At 39.5% G+C, this 13,160-nt stretch overlaps 1 protein-coding gene across 1 annotated transcript in view; it reads right to left on the reverse strand.

Moving 5' to 3' along the window:
* Positions 1-7,146: 7,146 nt before the first annotated feature.
* The window catches only part of SBSPON (somatomedin B and thrombospondin type 1 domain containing), a 28,347-nt gene continuing 22,333 nt past the window's right edge, over positions 7,147-13,160 (reverse strand). The window contains exons 4-5 of the mRNA XM_052651540.1: positions 11,594-11,770; positions 7,147-7,472 (exon numbers count right to left, since the gene is read on the reverse strand). Coding sequence (XP_052507500.1) covers positions 7,355-7,472; positions 11,594-11,770 — 295 coding nt within the window. The 3' untranslated portion in view covers positions 7,147-7,354. The remainder of the gene's footprint in view (positions 7,473-11,593; positions 11,771-13,160) is intronic.

The raw sequence follows: 13,160 nt of genomic DNA on the forward strand, positions 1-13,160 counted from the left end.
AGTTAATTCCAAATCTGGGAACTTCTCTTAATTCTCTTTTTTAGTCGGTTAGAACCACTTTGAAACTGAATTAGCAGTGTGAGATTTCTAAAGCCCAGCCTGGTGATGAGAATTTGGGCTGCAGATTCACAGGACAGCTGACTGGTGACAACCTCTTAGACCTCTTAAAGCAGTGTTCCCACAATTCCTTGGGGAGAAGGGGAGAGTTTGGGATTTGTTTCCAGTTCAGTCTTCCTCTAAGAAGACAGTCTTTCAGCATCCCTGTTTAATTATACTCCATCTCGGTCTGGGCATGGGCTGTGCATTTGGGCAGCCCTCCTTGCTGAAGAAAAGAGGGTGGCAAGGGAAATGACACTGTAAAATGGGTCCCACAGGACCTCCCTGGTGGTCTAGCGGCTAAGACTACATTCCTGGGATACTGGAGAGGACCTTGCTTACTGAAATTCTCTCTTCTAGGCATCTGACTCTCCTTTCTTCTGCTTTACTGGTCCTGAAATTTTACAGCCACCTCTTTTCAGATTCTTCCCTCTCAATCTGCTTATCAGTATACTCTGTCTTTTAAAAAAAATCCTCTAACTGTAATTTTATCGGGAATCTGGAGGTAAAGGAGGTAAAGATACTGTCAACCTGCCATGTTTAATTGAGAAAAGTATCCTAGTGTTTGGGATCGACATGTACACACTGCTGTATTTAAAATGGATAACTAACAAGGACCCACTGTAGACCACAGGGAAGTCTGCTTAATGACATGTGGCAGCCTGAACGGGAGGGGAGTTTGGGGGAGAATGGATACACGTACATGTTTGGCTGAGTCCCTTCACTGTTCACCTGAAACTATCACAACATCGTTTGCCAATCAGCTATACTCCAATACAAAATCAGTTCAGTTCAGGTCAGTTGCTCAGTTGTGTCCGACTCTTTGCGACCCCATGAATCACAGGGCCTCCCAGTTCATCACCATCTCCCAGAGTTCACTCAGACTCACGTCCATTGAGTCCGTGATGCCATCCAGCCGTCTCATCCTCGGTCATCCCCTTCTCCTCCTGCCCCCAATCCCTCCCAGCATCAGAGTTTTTTCCAATGAGTCAACTCTTCTCATGAGGTGGCCAAAGTACTGGAGTTTCAGCTTTAGCATCATTCCTTCCAAAGAAATCCCAGGGTTGATCTCCTTCAGAATGGACTGGTTGGCTCTCCTTGCAGTCCAAGGGACTCTCAAGAGTCTTCTCCAACACCACAGTTCAAAAGCATCAATTCTTTGGCGCTCAGCCTTCTTCACAGTCCAACTCTCACATCCATACATGACCACAGGAAAAACCATAGCCTTGACTAGATGGACTTTAGTCAGCAAAGTAATGTCTCTGCTTGTGAATATGCTATCTAGGTTGGTCATAACTTTTCTTCCAAAGAGTAAGTGTCTTTTAATTTCATGGCTGCAATCACCATCTGCAGTGATTTTGGAGCCCCAAAAAATAAAGTCTGACACTGTTTCCACTGTTTCCCCATCTATTTCCCATGAAGTGATGGGACCAGATGCCATGATCTTCGTTTTCTGAATGTTGAGCTTTAAGCCAACTTTTTCGCTCCCCCTTTTCAGTTCCTCTTCACTTTCTGCCATAAGGGTGGGGTCATCTGCATATCTGAGGTGATTGATTGATATTTCTCCCAGCAATCTTGATTCCAGCTTGTGTTTCTTCCAGTCCAGCGTTTCTCATGATGTACTCTGCATAGAAGTTAAATAAGCAGGGTGACAATATACAGCTTTGATGTAGTCCTTTTCCTATTTGGAACCAGTCTGTTGTTCCATGTCCAGTTCTAACTGTTGCTTCCTGACCTGCACACAGATTTCTCAAGAGGCAGGTCAGGTGGTCTGGTATTCCCATCTCTTTCAGAATTTTCCACAGTTTATTGTGATCCACACAGTCAAAGGCTTTGGCATAGTCAATAAAGCAGAAATAGATGTTTTTCTGGAACTCTCTTGCTTTTTCCATGATCCAGCGGATGTTGGCAATTTGATCTCTTGTTCCTCTGCCTTTTCTAAAACCAGCTTGAATGTCAGGGAGTTCACAGTTCACGTATTGCTGAAGTCTGGCTTGGAGAATTTTGAGCATTACTTGAGATGAGTGCAATTGTGCAGTAGTTTGAGCATTCTTTGGCATTGCCTTTCTTTGGAATTGGAATGAAAACTGACCTTTTCCAGTCCTGTGGCCACTGGTGAATTTTCCAAATTTGCTGGCATATTGAGTGCAGCACTTTCACAGCATCATCTTTCAGGATTTGAAACAGCTCAATTGGAATTCCGTCACCTCCACTAGCTTTGTTCGTAGTGATGCTTTCTAAGGCCCACTTGACTTCACATTCCAAGATGTCTGGTTCTAAATTAGTAATCACATCATCATGACTATCTGGGTTGTGAAGATCTTTTTTTGTACAGTTCTTCCATGTATTCTTGCCAACTCTTCTTAATATCTTCTGCTTCTGTTAGGTCCATACCATTTCTGTCCTTTATCGAGCCCATCTTTGCATGAAATGTTCCCTTGGTATCTCTAATTTTCTTGAAGAGATCTCTAGTCTTTCCCAGTCTGTTGTTTTCCTCTATTTGCATTGATCGCTGAAGAAGGCTTAAAGTCAGAAAGTAAAAAATACCCTGTTGAGGACAATTTCACAAGGCTTCTAAATCTCTACACCTCTGAAAGGCTGAATCTTTGCCTTCACACTTTAATCACTGCCTTGACTGATACGGAAATTCTAGTTTCAAAATTATTGTCCTTCAGAACTTGGCGGCTTTATTCTATTAGACTTAAGTATCCACTGATGATGAGAATGAGAGGGTAACAGGCAGGAAGGCCAGGGGTCTCCAAATGCAAGTGTCAGACATTTTTATCTCCCTAAAGCGGCAGGAGGAAACAAACTAGCGATATTTTTTTCCTTCTCTATACAAATTTAAAAGGGGGTTTCTCTTAAAATTCTGTGTTGCCATGACACCTGGTTTCACCTGAAGTTAACCAATGCCTTTTTCTTATGGAAATGTTTATCTTAAGCTATGCTAATGTACTATGCATTTACCCCAAACTCTGTCTTCAAGTCGGTTCCGCCTTTTGGGCTCAGAACCTACTTGATAAACCAGTATGTAATACTTCCATATTGTTCCTCTAATCTATGTAAACGACACTATTTGTGTGGTGCTCTCCCCTTCTTCAAGATTCAAGTTAATCCTTTTATGGCCCAAGATGAACCATTTGGAGCCAAGATTATCCCAAAATACATCTTATGGGTGAGGGGCCTGCTGCCATTCTAAGTTTGAGACATTCCTTTCTTTCATTAACAGACTCATAGCGGCTATATAACATCCAGCTAAAGACCAGCAGGGGGGCACTCTTTCTGCCCCCTTCTGATGCCTATGTCAGAAGCTTTCTCTATCTCCTTTATACTTTAATAAAACTTTATTACACAAAACCTCTGAGAGATCAAGCCTCGTCTCTGGCCCCGGATTGAATTCTTCTCCTCCGGGGGCCAAGAATCCTGGCGTCGTGATTCAACAACAACCTTTCAAGAAGACTGCTGTTTCTCGTGGGAATTCTTATTCCTTTGTAGGTAATCTGCTTTTCTTTCTTTGAAAGATTTTATAGTCTTTTCTTTATCCTTGATTTTAAATTTCACAAGTTTGTCTCTAGGGGTGGGGAGTTTTAAAATCCATTTTGTTTGTGCTTGGTAGGACTGCCACACTCCAAGAAGAATGGCCCTACTTCCATCTTCTTTTCTACGTGTTTTAAAGGGTATGGTCCCTCTATTCTGGTTTATCCATCCATAGAATCCTATGTGCTTTCAATCTTCAAAAAGTTTCTTCAAAATCTATGAGCTGATTCCATCCCTGCCTTCTCATCTGTGTTATAGACTCTGTGTTACAGACTCTTCCATGAATCCTATAATCTCAATGGGAGTTGAGGAAGAAGATAAACATGTTTATCCATCTGTCACCTTGACCTAGAAATTTCACTTCTCTTTCAATATATTCATCAGAATATTCAGGTTTTCTAAACCATCTTACACTTATTTGTACAAACCTTCACCAAAATAGTCTTAGAGGGCAGAACTAGTTTTTTTTACATCATTTTGGTGCATTCCTTGAAGAAATGGTAATTGCAATTTTTATACAAGAGTAGAACTAAACAATTTAAGTTATTGCTATTGCTATTTATCCATAATTTCAACATTCTCAGATAAAAACGTCCCAAGAAAGGGAACTCCCTGGTGGTCCAGTGGTTAAGAATAGGCCTGCCAATCCAGGGGATATGAGTTTGATCCCTGGTCTGGGAACTAAGATCCCACAGGCTGCAGGGCAACTAAGTCCGTGTGCCACAACTACTGAGCCTGCAGACAGCTACTGCTGAAGCCCCCACACTCCAGAGCCCGTGCTCCACAGGAGAAGCCACTGCAATTAGAAACCTGCACACTGCAACCTGAGAAAGCTGGCACAGGAACAAAAGCCCAGCACAGACAGAAAGAAAGAACTTTTTTAAATTCCAAGACCCTAAAAAAAGAACAATGAGATAATAGTTTACCTTGCTCCTTTTTCTACTCTTTTCTTTTCTCTTCTCATTTCCCCTCCCCCAGGTCTTCTCTACTGAATAATCACCATCTTTAATTCCTTTCCCCTTCTATCCTGAGTGGGTATATCAACTTTTGTTCAAATTACTTTTCTCATGCACTTTTGAAAAGCAACCTATTAAGTAGTGCTACAGCCTGTAGATCATTGTAGAGTGTCATTGGAAAGGACCCCCTCTCTAACGTACTCATTAAAAAGGAATAGCAAAGAAGTCTTAAATTCCTTGATCTTTATCTCTGAAAATAAAAAATTTGGGGTTCTTCATTCATCATTCAGACCACATGTTTCGGTTTGTTTCAGTTTTGTACTGTTTCCATGGGCTTTGCTAGAAGTAATAGCAAGTTTTTCAAGATCGTTATTTAGTAGTTTTGTCTTCCAGCCCTTGAAATTCTTCAGAAGAATAGAAATAACAAAAATATGCTTCAATAGGAAAGTAATTAATGGTCATGTAGTGAAAGCTAAATATGTAATTTGAAAAATTGATTTTATACAACTCAAATAGGCTGAATGTTATAACATATTGGAACCATAAATGCATCATAGCCTTATTGCTGTTAGTCATCATACATATGCCTATCAATTCTAAAATGTTTTCTTTTGGCTTTTGTGAGATTTTTTTGTTTATTCTCTGACTTGTCCAGAAAACTTGGGTATTTTCTAGCCAAACAAGTAAAGAGCTTTTCAAAATGTGAACAGAAAGTTTATTTACTGGTATAAAATTTTAAGTAACATTGAAAGTTACCCAAGTATGCCTTCAAAAGTTTTGTTTTACAAATGTTAGAAATGATCTTGAAATGTTAATACTGAGCTGATAGTTGAAGTTTCTAACTCTGATGAGACTCAAATTTTTATGGTTAATTTGTGAAGAATTTAATTTACCACAAAACAATCCTGAGATTTAAACAAATACATTCTCAGAAATAGTGCTACTCTCAGCATTAAATATTGGGGACTTTTCCATCCCTATTAAACTTGCTATTGTCATTATATCATTACATGATAAGTGCCAAGAAATAGGTATTTTAGTAAATCACTTGTTAGTAAATAATATTTTATACATATGAAATCAAAGGAATTTCATATACAGGCACACCTCATTTTATAGTGCTTTGCAGATATTACTTTTTTTTTTTTTTTACAAATTGAAGGTTTGTGGCAACCCTAGATTGAGTAAATCTATTGGTGCCATTTTTCCAATAGCATTTGCTCACCTTGTGTGTCTATGTTACATTTTGGTGATTCTCAGCATATTTCAAACTTCTTCAGCATTATTATTATACCTGTTCAGGTGAGCTATAATCAGTGATCTTTGATGTTACTACTCACTAAAGACTCAGATGATGGTTAGTAGTTTTGGGCAATAAAATATTTTTTAATTAAATTATATACTTTTTTTTAGACGTAATGCTATTACACCCAATAGACTGCAAACATATGGTGTAAATGTAACTATTTTATTCCCGGGGAAACCAAAACTATCTTGTGGCTCACTTCATTGTGGTGGTCTAGAACCAAACTCAAATATCTCCGAGGTTTACCTGTAGTTTAAATCTCCAGATTCAGTTCTCTGAAGAAAATATTCTGAATTTAAAATTTGCTTCAGAAATAAAAAAAGCTTTGCTTTTACAGAACAGTCTTTGGCAACATTAGGCTCTTCATCGAGGCTAAATTCTGAATGAGAAGCTAAGATTTGGCTCTGTCAGTCCAGATTCTTCAACAAGGCCTTTTGTCTCTGGTTCATTGATTTTCCAATCATACGATAAGGAAACTAATACTTCTGTGTTTGTAGAGGTGGGGTGGGGATGGAGATCATAGCATTTGTAATAAATCTATGCCTTCCATAATCTATACCTCTACCTTCTACTCCAAACAAAAGAAAACATGTGCTATAGGGGGGGAAAATATGGTAATTTTACCTCAATTAAACTTGAGGTTGGACTCCAAAATTATTGTAGTCAATTTCAGGCTTTATGCCTTGGAAATAATTTTCAATGCTAATGATGGTAGAATGTTCATAATTAAAGCAATTATTTCACTTATTGTTGCCAAAATTTCACTTCATGGAAATTAAAACATTTAAAGGAATTGTACTGACCTAGAATGAACATTTGATTGATGCTTTTCAGTTAACAGAAGAAAATTTCTTCTATTTTTAAAAAAAAAGGTATATTTAGTAGAGCTGTTGGTTTTGCTTACTAAATCTCAAACAACTTGTCTGGTGAAAAATTACTTGTGACAAATTTGCTTGAAATTATTATTGCAGAATTTGTGGAATAATATATTAGAAATGCACGCATGAGTGTACATATATCTGTAGACATTTTTAAAGGCAAGAAGTTTTTAAGAGATTACAGAATAGAAAGAAAGAACCCATGATTCAAAGCATGAGTACCCTTAAATGACAACTTACCAGTAAGTGGACCAACTAAACGTAGTCATTTTAGTGCAAACAGATTTACTCTGTGTCCAGAGGGCTACATGTTCAATGAGGAGACTCCAAGTGACAGGCCAAGGTCAGAAAACCACAGGAGACTTTAGAATGGGTCCTCAACATAGTAAAAAATAAAAATAAAGGTACTGCGTTTCTTAAGAACTGGCCCCTCAATTTCCTTTCTCTGCTTCAGGATGTGGCAACGACATACATTTAGGAACTTAAGGCCAAAGAGTTTTCAAAGGATTATGCAGCATTGAACATGACTTGCTAGTATTAAACATGTTTACAAACACATTTCGAAATATTTATATCAAGGTCTATATAAAAATGAAACTGTGAACAGCTGGACAAGAGCACTGTTCTACCCGCCGAACTTTTTTCCAAGTTCCTTGACATCGAGGATTGCCAATTGCTTGCCAATGGAGGGTCTGATTTCTGAAATGATATTTTGAAAATGTGAGTTACACTAAAGCAAACCAAAGATGATTCTAATCTACAGAATTATAAAGTGTTTTTTTTTAAAGAGGTTAACACTTGAAGTTTTGAAGTACATTACAAATTGAAATTATAAAACAAACATGATCACAACACAACTGTTTCTTTTCTTCGGGTTCTGTCAAAACAAGTTACCAAGTAATCCTTATTTGAGGACCTCCCCCCACCCTGGACATTGAGAACTGTAGTTTGAGGTCACTGCATGCGTGTCTCTCAGTTGCTCTGAGTATATGAAGTGTTGCATAAAGGAAAATGACTTTCTGTTTTGTGTACGTTTTTTTAGTGTATTTTTATTGGATGGACAGGGAGGCCTGGCATGTTGCAATTCATGGGGTCGCAAAGAGTCGGACATGACTGAGCGACTGAACTGAAGTGAACTGATTGGAGTATAGTTGCATTACGGAGTTGTTAGTCTCTACTGTACAGCAAAGTGAATCAGCTACACGTATGCATATATTGGCTCTTTTTTGGATTTCCTTCCCATTTAGGTCACCACTGAGCACTGAGTAGGTTTCCCTGAGCTATACAATAGGTTCTCATTAGTTACCTATTTTATACATAGTATCAATAGTGTATACATGTCGATCCCAATCTCCCCAATTCATCCCATCTCCCAGGGTCCCCCACACTGGCGTCCAGATGTTTGTTCCCTACGTCTGTGTCTCTGTTTCTGTTTTACAAATAAGATCATCTATGCCATTTTTCTAGATCCGACATATATGCATTAACACATGATGTTTGTTTTTCTCTTTCTGACTTCACTCTGTATGACAGTCAGTCCCTAGGTCCACCCACTTCTCTACAAATGACCAAATTTCATTCCTTTTTCTGGCTGAATAATATTCCACTGTGTGCATGTAACGCTTCCCTGTCCATTCCTCTGTTGATGGTCATTTGGGTTGTTTCCATGTCCTGACTGTTTAAATAGTGCTGCAGTGAATGTTGGAGTGATGTGTTTTTCTGAACTGTGGTTTCCTCTGGGTATATGCCCAGTAGTGGGATTGCTGGGTACTGTTTTGTGTACATTTAAATTAGAGGGGACTCAACCAAATGATTCCTCGTAATCCTCTCCGAAACTCTTTGATCCCATAATGAAAAAATGTGAGCAGTGAAAAGAAAAAAGCCCTATTATTGAAATTATTATTTTTTAAGTCACTGGAACTTCAGCCAGGGTTGAAGGTGCCTTATAGGTATGTATTAAATTATAATATTTATTTTAAAGTCAAAATATGGATGAGGTATTCAGGAAAATATTAAGTTTCTGTTGCATGTGAATTTTTTACCCATTTTACTCTTCGTGTGCATACTTGATATAGAGGCTGTTGGACACAAGAGACTAATAAACATAAATTCAAGTTATTAAATATTAAAATATGCTCTGGGAATAATGATTAATTAGAAAGGTCCACATTTTTCTTTCTAATCTATATTTTTACCAATTCCATCTGACATTTTTAAAAGCCATAAACCATACTGTCACCAATTCTACCCGTCTCTTACTTATGAATAATGTTACTGGATTTAACTGGTAGATGAGTACAGGACCGGAATGGGTTTTTAGGAAGGTAAAATGTTTTCAAGGCTCAATTCCTTTGGACAATCTAGATTTCTGTAATTTATGCAATATTATGATTTACAAGAAACATATTTGGCCATCCAGGCGACTAAACTATATTTCTCCTGTGTGTTTGGTTTTTGGACGGTTTCTAACTGACAGTTCCCAAAGCCATTGGAATTTCTTAAATGTTGAGAGTGATAAAGGTGTCTTTTTATGTGAGTAGGCAGATTTTTGGAAGCACCTGAAGTTGGGAGTTGGTTGCCAAGAGAATTAACCAGGTGGTTAGCAGGTTGGAATTCATGGCTCCACACCCTCAACCCCAACATCCAGGAATGGGAGAGGGGCTGGAAGTTGAATCAGTCAGTAGCCAATGACTTAATCAATGACGCCTCCACAGTGAGACATCCAGGAAAGCCAAAAGGACAGGGTTTAGAGGGTGTCTAGGTGAGTGGACACATGGAGAGGTGGGGAGAATGACACCCCTTCCCATACTTCTTCCCTGTCTCGCATTGGGCTGTTACTGAATTATATCCTTTTACAATAAACTGGTCATCTAGTCAGGCTTCCCAGGTGGCATTAGTGGTAAAGAACTGGCGTGCCAGTGCAGGAGACATAAGAGACACGAGTTCGATCCCTCGGTCGGGAAGAGACCCTGGAGGAGGGCATGGCAACCCACTTCAGCAGTATTCTTGCCTGGAGCACCGCATGGACAGAAGAGCCTGGTTGGTTACAGTCCACAGGGTTTCAAAGAGTCAGACCCAACTGAAGTGACATAGCACGCACACATGCACAGTCATCTAGTCAGGCAATGTGTCTCTGAGTTCTGAGAGCCACTAGCAAATTAATCAGACCTGAGGAAGTGATCATGGAATCTCTGATGTATAGCCAGTCAGTCAGAAGCACAGGTGAACAGGTAACACAGACTAAGCTGGAAACTGGTATTTGAAGGGGGCGGCAGGAGGGAGCAGTCTTGTAGGACTGATAGTGTCAGAATTAAGTTAAATTGTTGGATGTCAAACCTGGTATCCCATGAATTGCTTCATGTTGTGTGAGGAAATCCCAACCCCCCATATTAAAATTGAGTGCTTAGAACATCAAAAGGGTTTATGTCATGCAAAGCTAGGCCCTCCAATACTACCTCAGTCATGACTGTGCCTCACTGAGCAGTGGTTCTGAAATTTTGCCGTGGGTATGAATCATCTGGACAGGGTTCAGCAAACTGTGACCCATGGGCTGAATCCAGCCCACCCACCCCTTGTGTAGTCTACAGGGTAAGAAGGATTACTACATATGATCCAGAAATTATACTCCCGTATATATACATATATCCAAAAAAAAAATGAAAACAGTAATTCAAAAACATACAGGCACCCCAATGTTCATAGCAGCATTACTTACAATAGCCAAGACATGGAAGCATATAAGTGTTTACTAATGGTTGAATGAATAAAGAATATGTGGCATACATATTACAACTTAGACATAAAAGAAATGAAATCCTGCCAGTTGCAATAACATGGGTGGACCTGGTGAAATAAGTCAGATAGAGAAAGACAAATACTGTGTATTATCGTTTGTATGTGGATTCTGCAAATTAAACTAGCGAAAATAACAAAGAAACAGACTCACAGATACAGAGAACAAACTAGTGGTTACCAGTGGAGAGAGGGAAGGGCAAGAGACAGCTGGGGGTGGGGGGTTAAGAGGCACAAACTACTCTGTATACAATAAACAAGCTGCAAGAATACAGCACAGAGAATACAGCCAACATTTTATAATAACCATAAATGGAGTATAAGCTATATAATTTTTGAATTGCTATGTTGTACACCTGAACCTGTGGCTCAGCTGGTAAAGAATCTGCCTGCAATTCAGGAGACCTGGGTTCAATCCCTGGGTTGGGAAGTTCCCCTGGAGAAGGAAAAGGCTACCTTAGTATTCTGGCCTGGAGAATTCCGTGGACTGTATAAATCTATGGGGTCGCAAAGAGTTGGACACTACGGTCCGACTTTCACCTCACTTCACTTTCACACCTGAACCTGATATAAACTCTACCTCGACTTTTAAAAAACAGTAATAAAAATAATGATTTTTATGTTTTTAAAGAACTGAAAGCAATTCATAGATTATTTCATGATACATAAAAATTCTATAAAATTTAATTTTAGAAGTTTTAGTGTCCATTAATAGAGTATTACTAGAACAAAGATAAGCTCATCTGTTTGCATAGCGTCTGTGGCTGCTTTGGGGGCAGGTCTCTGATGATCCCTTGAGACCTTGGTCTGAACCCAAATATCCAAATTCACCCACACCTCTCTGGTACAGAGCCTCTAAGTCCTAGAGTGTGAACTGGGTCCTGGACTCTGGAATGGCCAAATGAAAGTTTCTCCCCACTGTTGTGATTCCCCAAATCGAATATTGGTCTGCTGTGCATGACATGAAAAGGACATATCTCCCCAAATGAGGGCCAAGAGAAATCCTCCAACCAGTCTCTCTCCCTTACCCGTCAGAGTCCAAGCCATCACCAGAACAACGAAGGCTCACAGAGTTCATAGCTGGAGGTTGACAATCCACGCACACTGTGTAGCCCTCTCGGAGATACTGCATCCATCGGGTCAGGGGGCGGTTTTCCATGGCACAGTGATGAGTCAATGACTCTGTCTTGAACTCCATACAGTATCTAGAACGGAAAAAAAAAAAGAAAAAAGGAGGAATTTCAGTTGCTGTAATTGTAATGATTGGGCTGGCCAAAAAGTTCGTTCGCATGTTCCCATACCACTTTATGAAAATATCCAAACGAACTTTTTGGTCAACAAGAACAACAACAAGAAGTGCCCTGATGTTGTAGGAACCCCCTGAGGACTCCTGACAGCCCGGGGAAGGTAGGGTGTTGCCTTGTCACAGGTCACAGAAGGCCTGATCAAGCTTCTCACTCACTGAACTCTTGACATCTGACACCTGAACCTTTTTGCTGTTTTGCAATCCATGGTTGAATTATTTGGTCAACAGCATACTGCACAAATTTTATCTCGGATCCTATCTAGCTTGACCATGAAATTATGTCTCAAAACACATTTCAGTAGGAAAATTGCCCTTGATAACTTTGCAGAGATTTTAATGAATTACAGAAATTGAACAAGAACTTGCTTGAGTCTGCGAACATGTGAGCCCCAGGAAGGCTGGTCCCGGATGTCCAGACTAGCACCTGTGTTTTTCTGCCTCACCAACATTCCTGGGACCTTCCCTATACCTGCTCTCCCAGCTCACCTACATAATCTGGGGCAATGAGATGAGTTTTGACTCAGAGTCAAGCATCAAAGTTATACCGGACATCACAGATGAAAGGACATGGGAAGCTGAGACACGCTTTTCTGTAACAGACTAGAGCTGTGGAAAACTCTAACATTATATTATGTGACTAGACCCTGAAGGCCCCAGAGTGCATTCAGACATGGATGAATATTTCAGAGTTTTGTACTTAAAAGCAACACAATTTTACAATTCTTCAGGGAAACAAAACAACATGGCATTTTAGGTTCTCACTATACTAAAATGGACTCTTGTTTTTTAATCCATATAATTATGAACTGTAATAAGTTAGATGGAAAGTGTTTAGAGAAACTGTTTCAAAGAAGATCTTTAACAATGGTAGGTAAAGTTTATTTGCTACCTTAAGGTACTAAGGTAGGAAGTCTATGATGCAGCTTCAGTCAGCTTTAGACAGCTTAACCCTGACATTTTTTCAAGGATATTTGCTCATTAAATTCTCACAGCAACCCCACATGGTAGGAATCAATATTCTCATTTTATAAGAAGGAAAAATTGAGCTCAGTAAGAGGTGGCATGGGATTTGAACATGCAGCCGTCTGGTGTCCCTATTCTAACAGCAGAAAAGTGGGCTTCTAATGAGCGTGGAGGTTCCTTCTGAGCCCATTAGATCTTGATAGAAAGGCTCAGACCTCAGATGGGGATCATGTTCAAATTCACAAACAGAGGTGGTGCTGGAGTCCACGGTTCCATAAAGACTACAAGCTGAGCATCCTTAGTGTGAATGACAAAATACACCATCT

This window comes from Budorcas taxicolor, chromosome 14 (assembly GCF_023091745.1).
Source record: "Budorcas taxicolor isolate Tak-1 chromosome 14, Takin1.1, whole genome shotgun sequence".
Classification (NCBI taxonomy): domain Eukaryota; kingdom Metazoa; phylum Chordata; class Mammalia; order Artiodactyla; family Bovidae; genus Budorcas; species Budorcas taxicolor.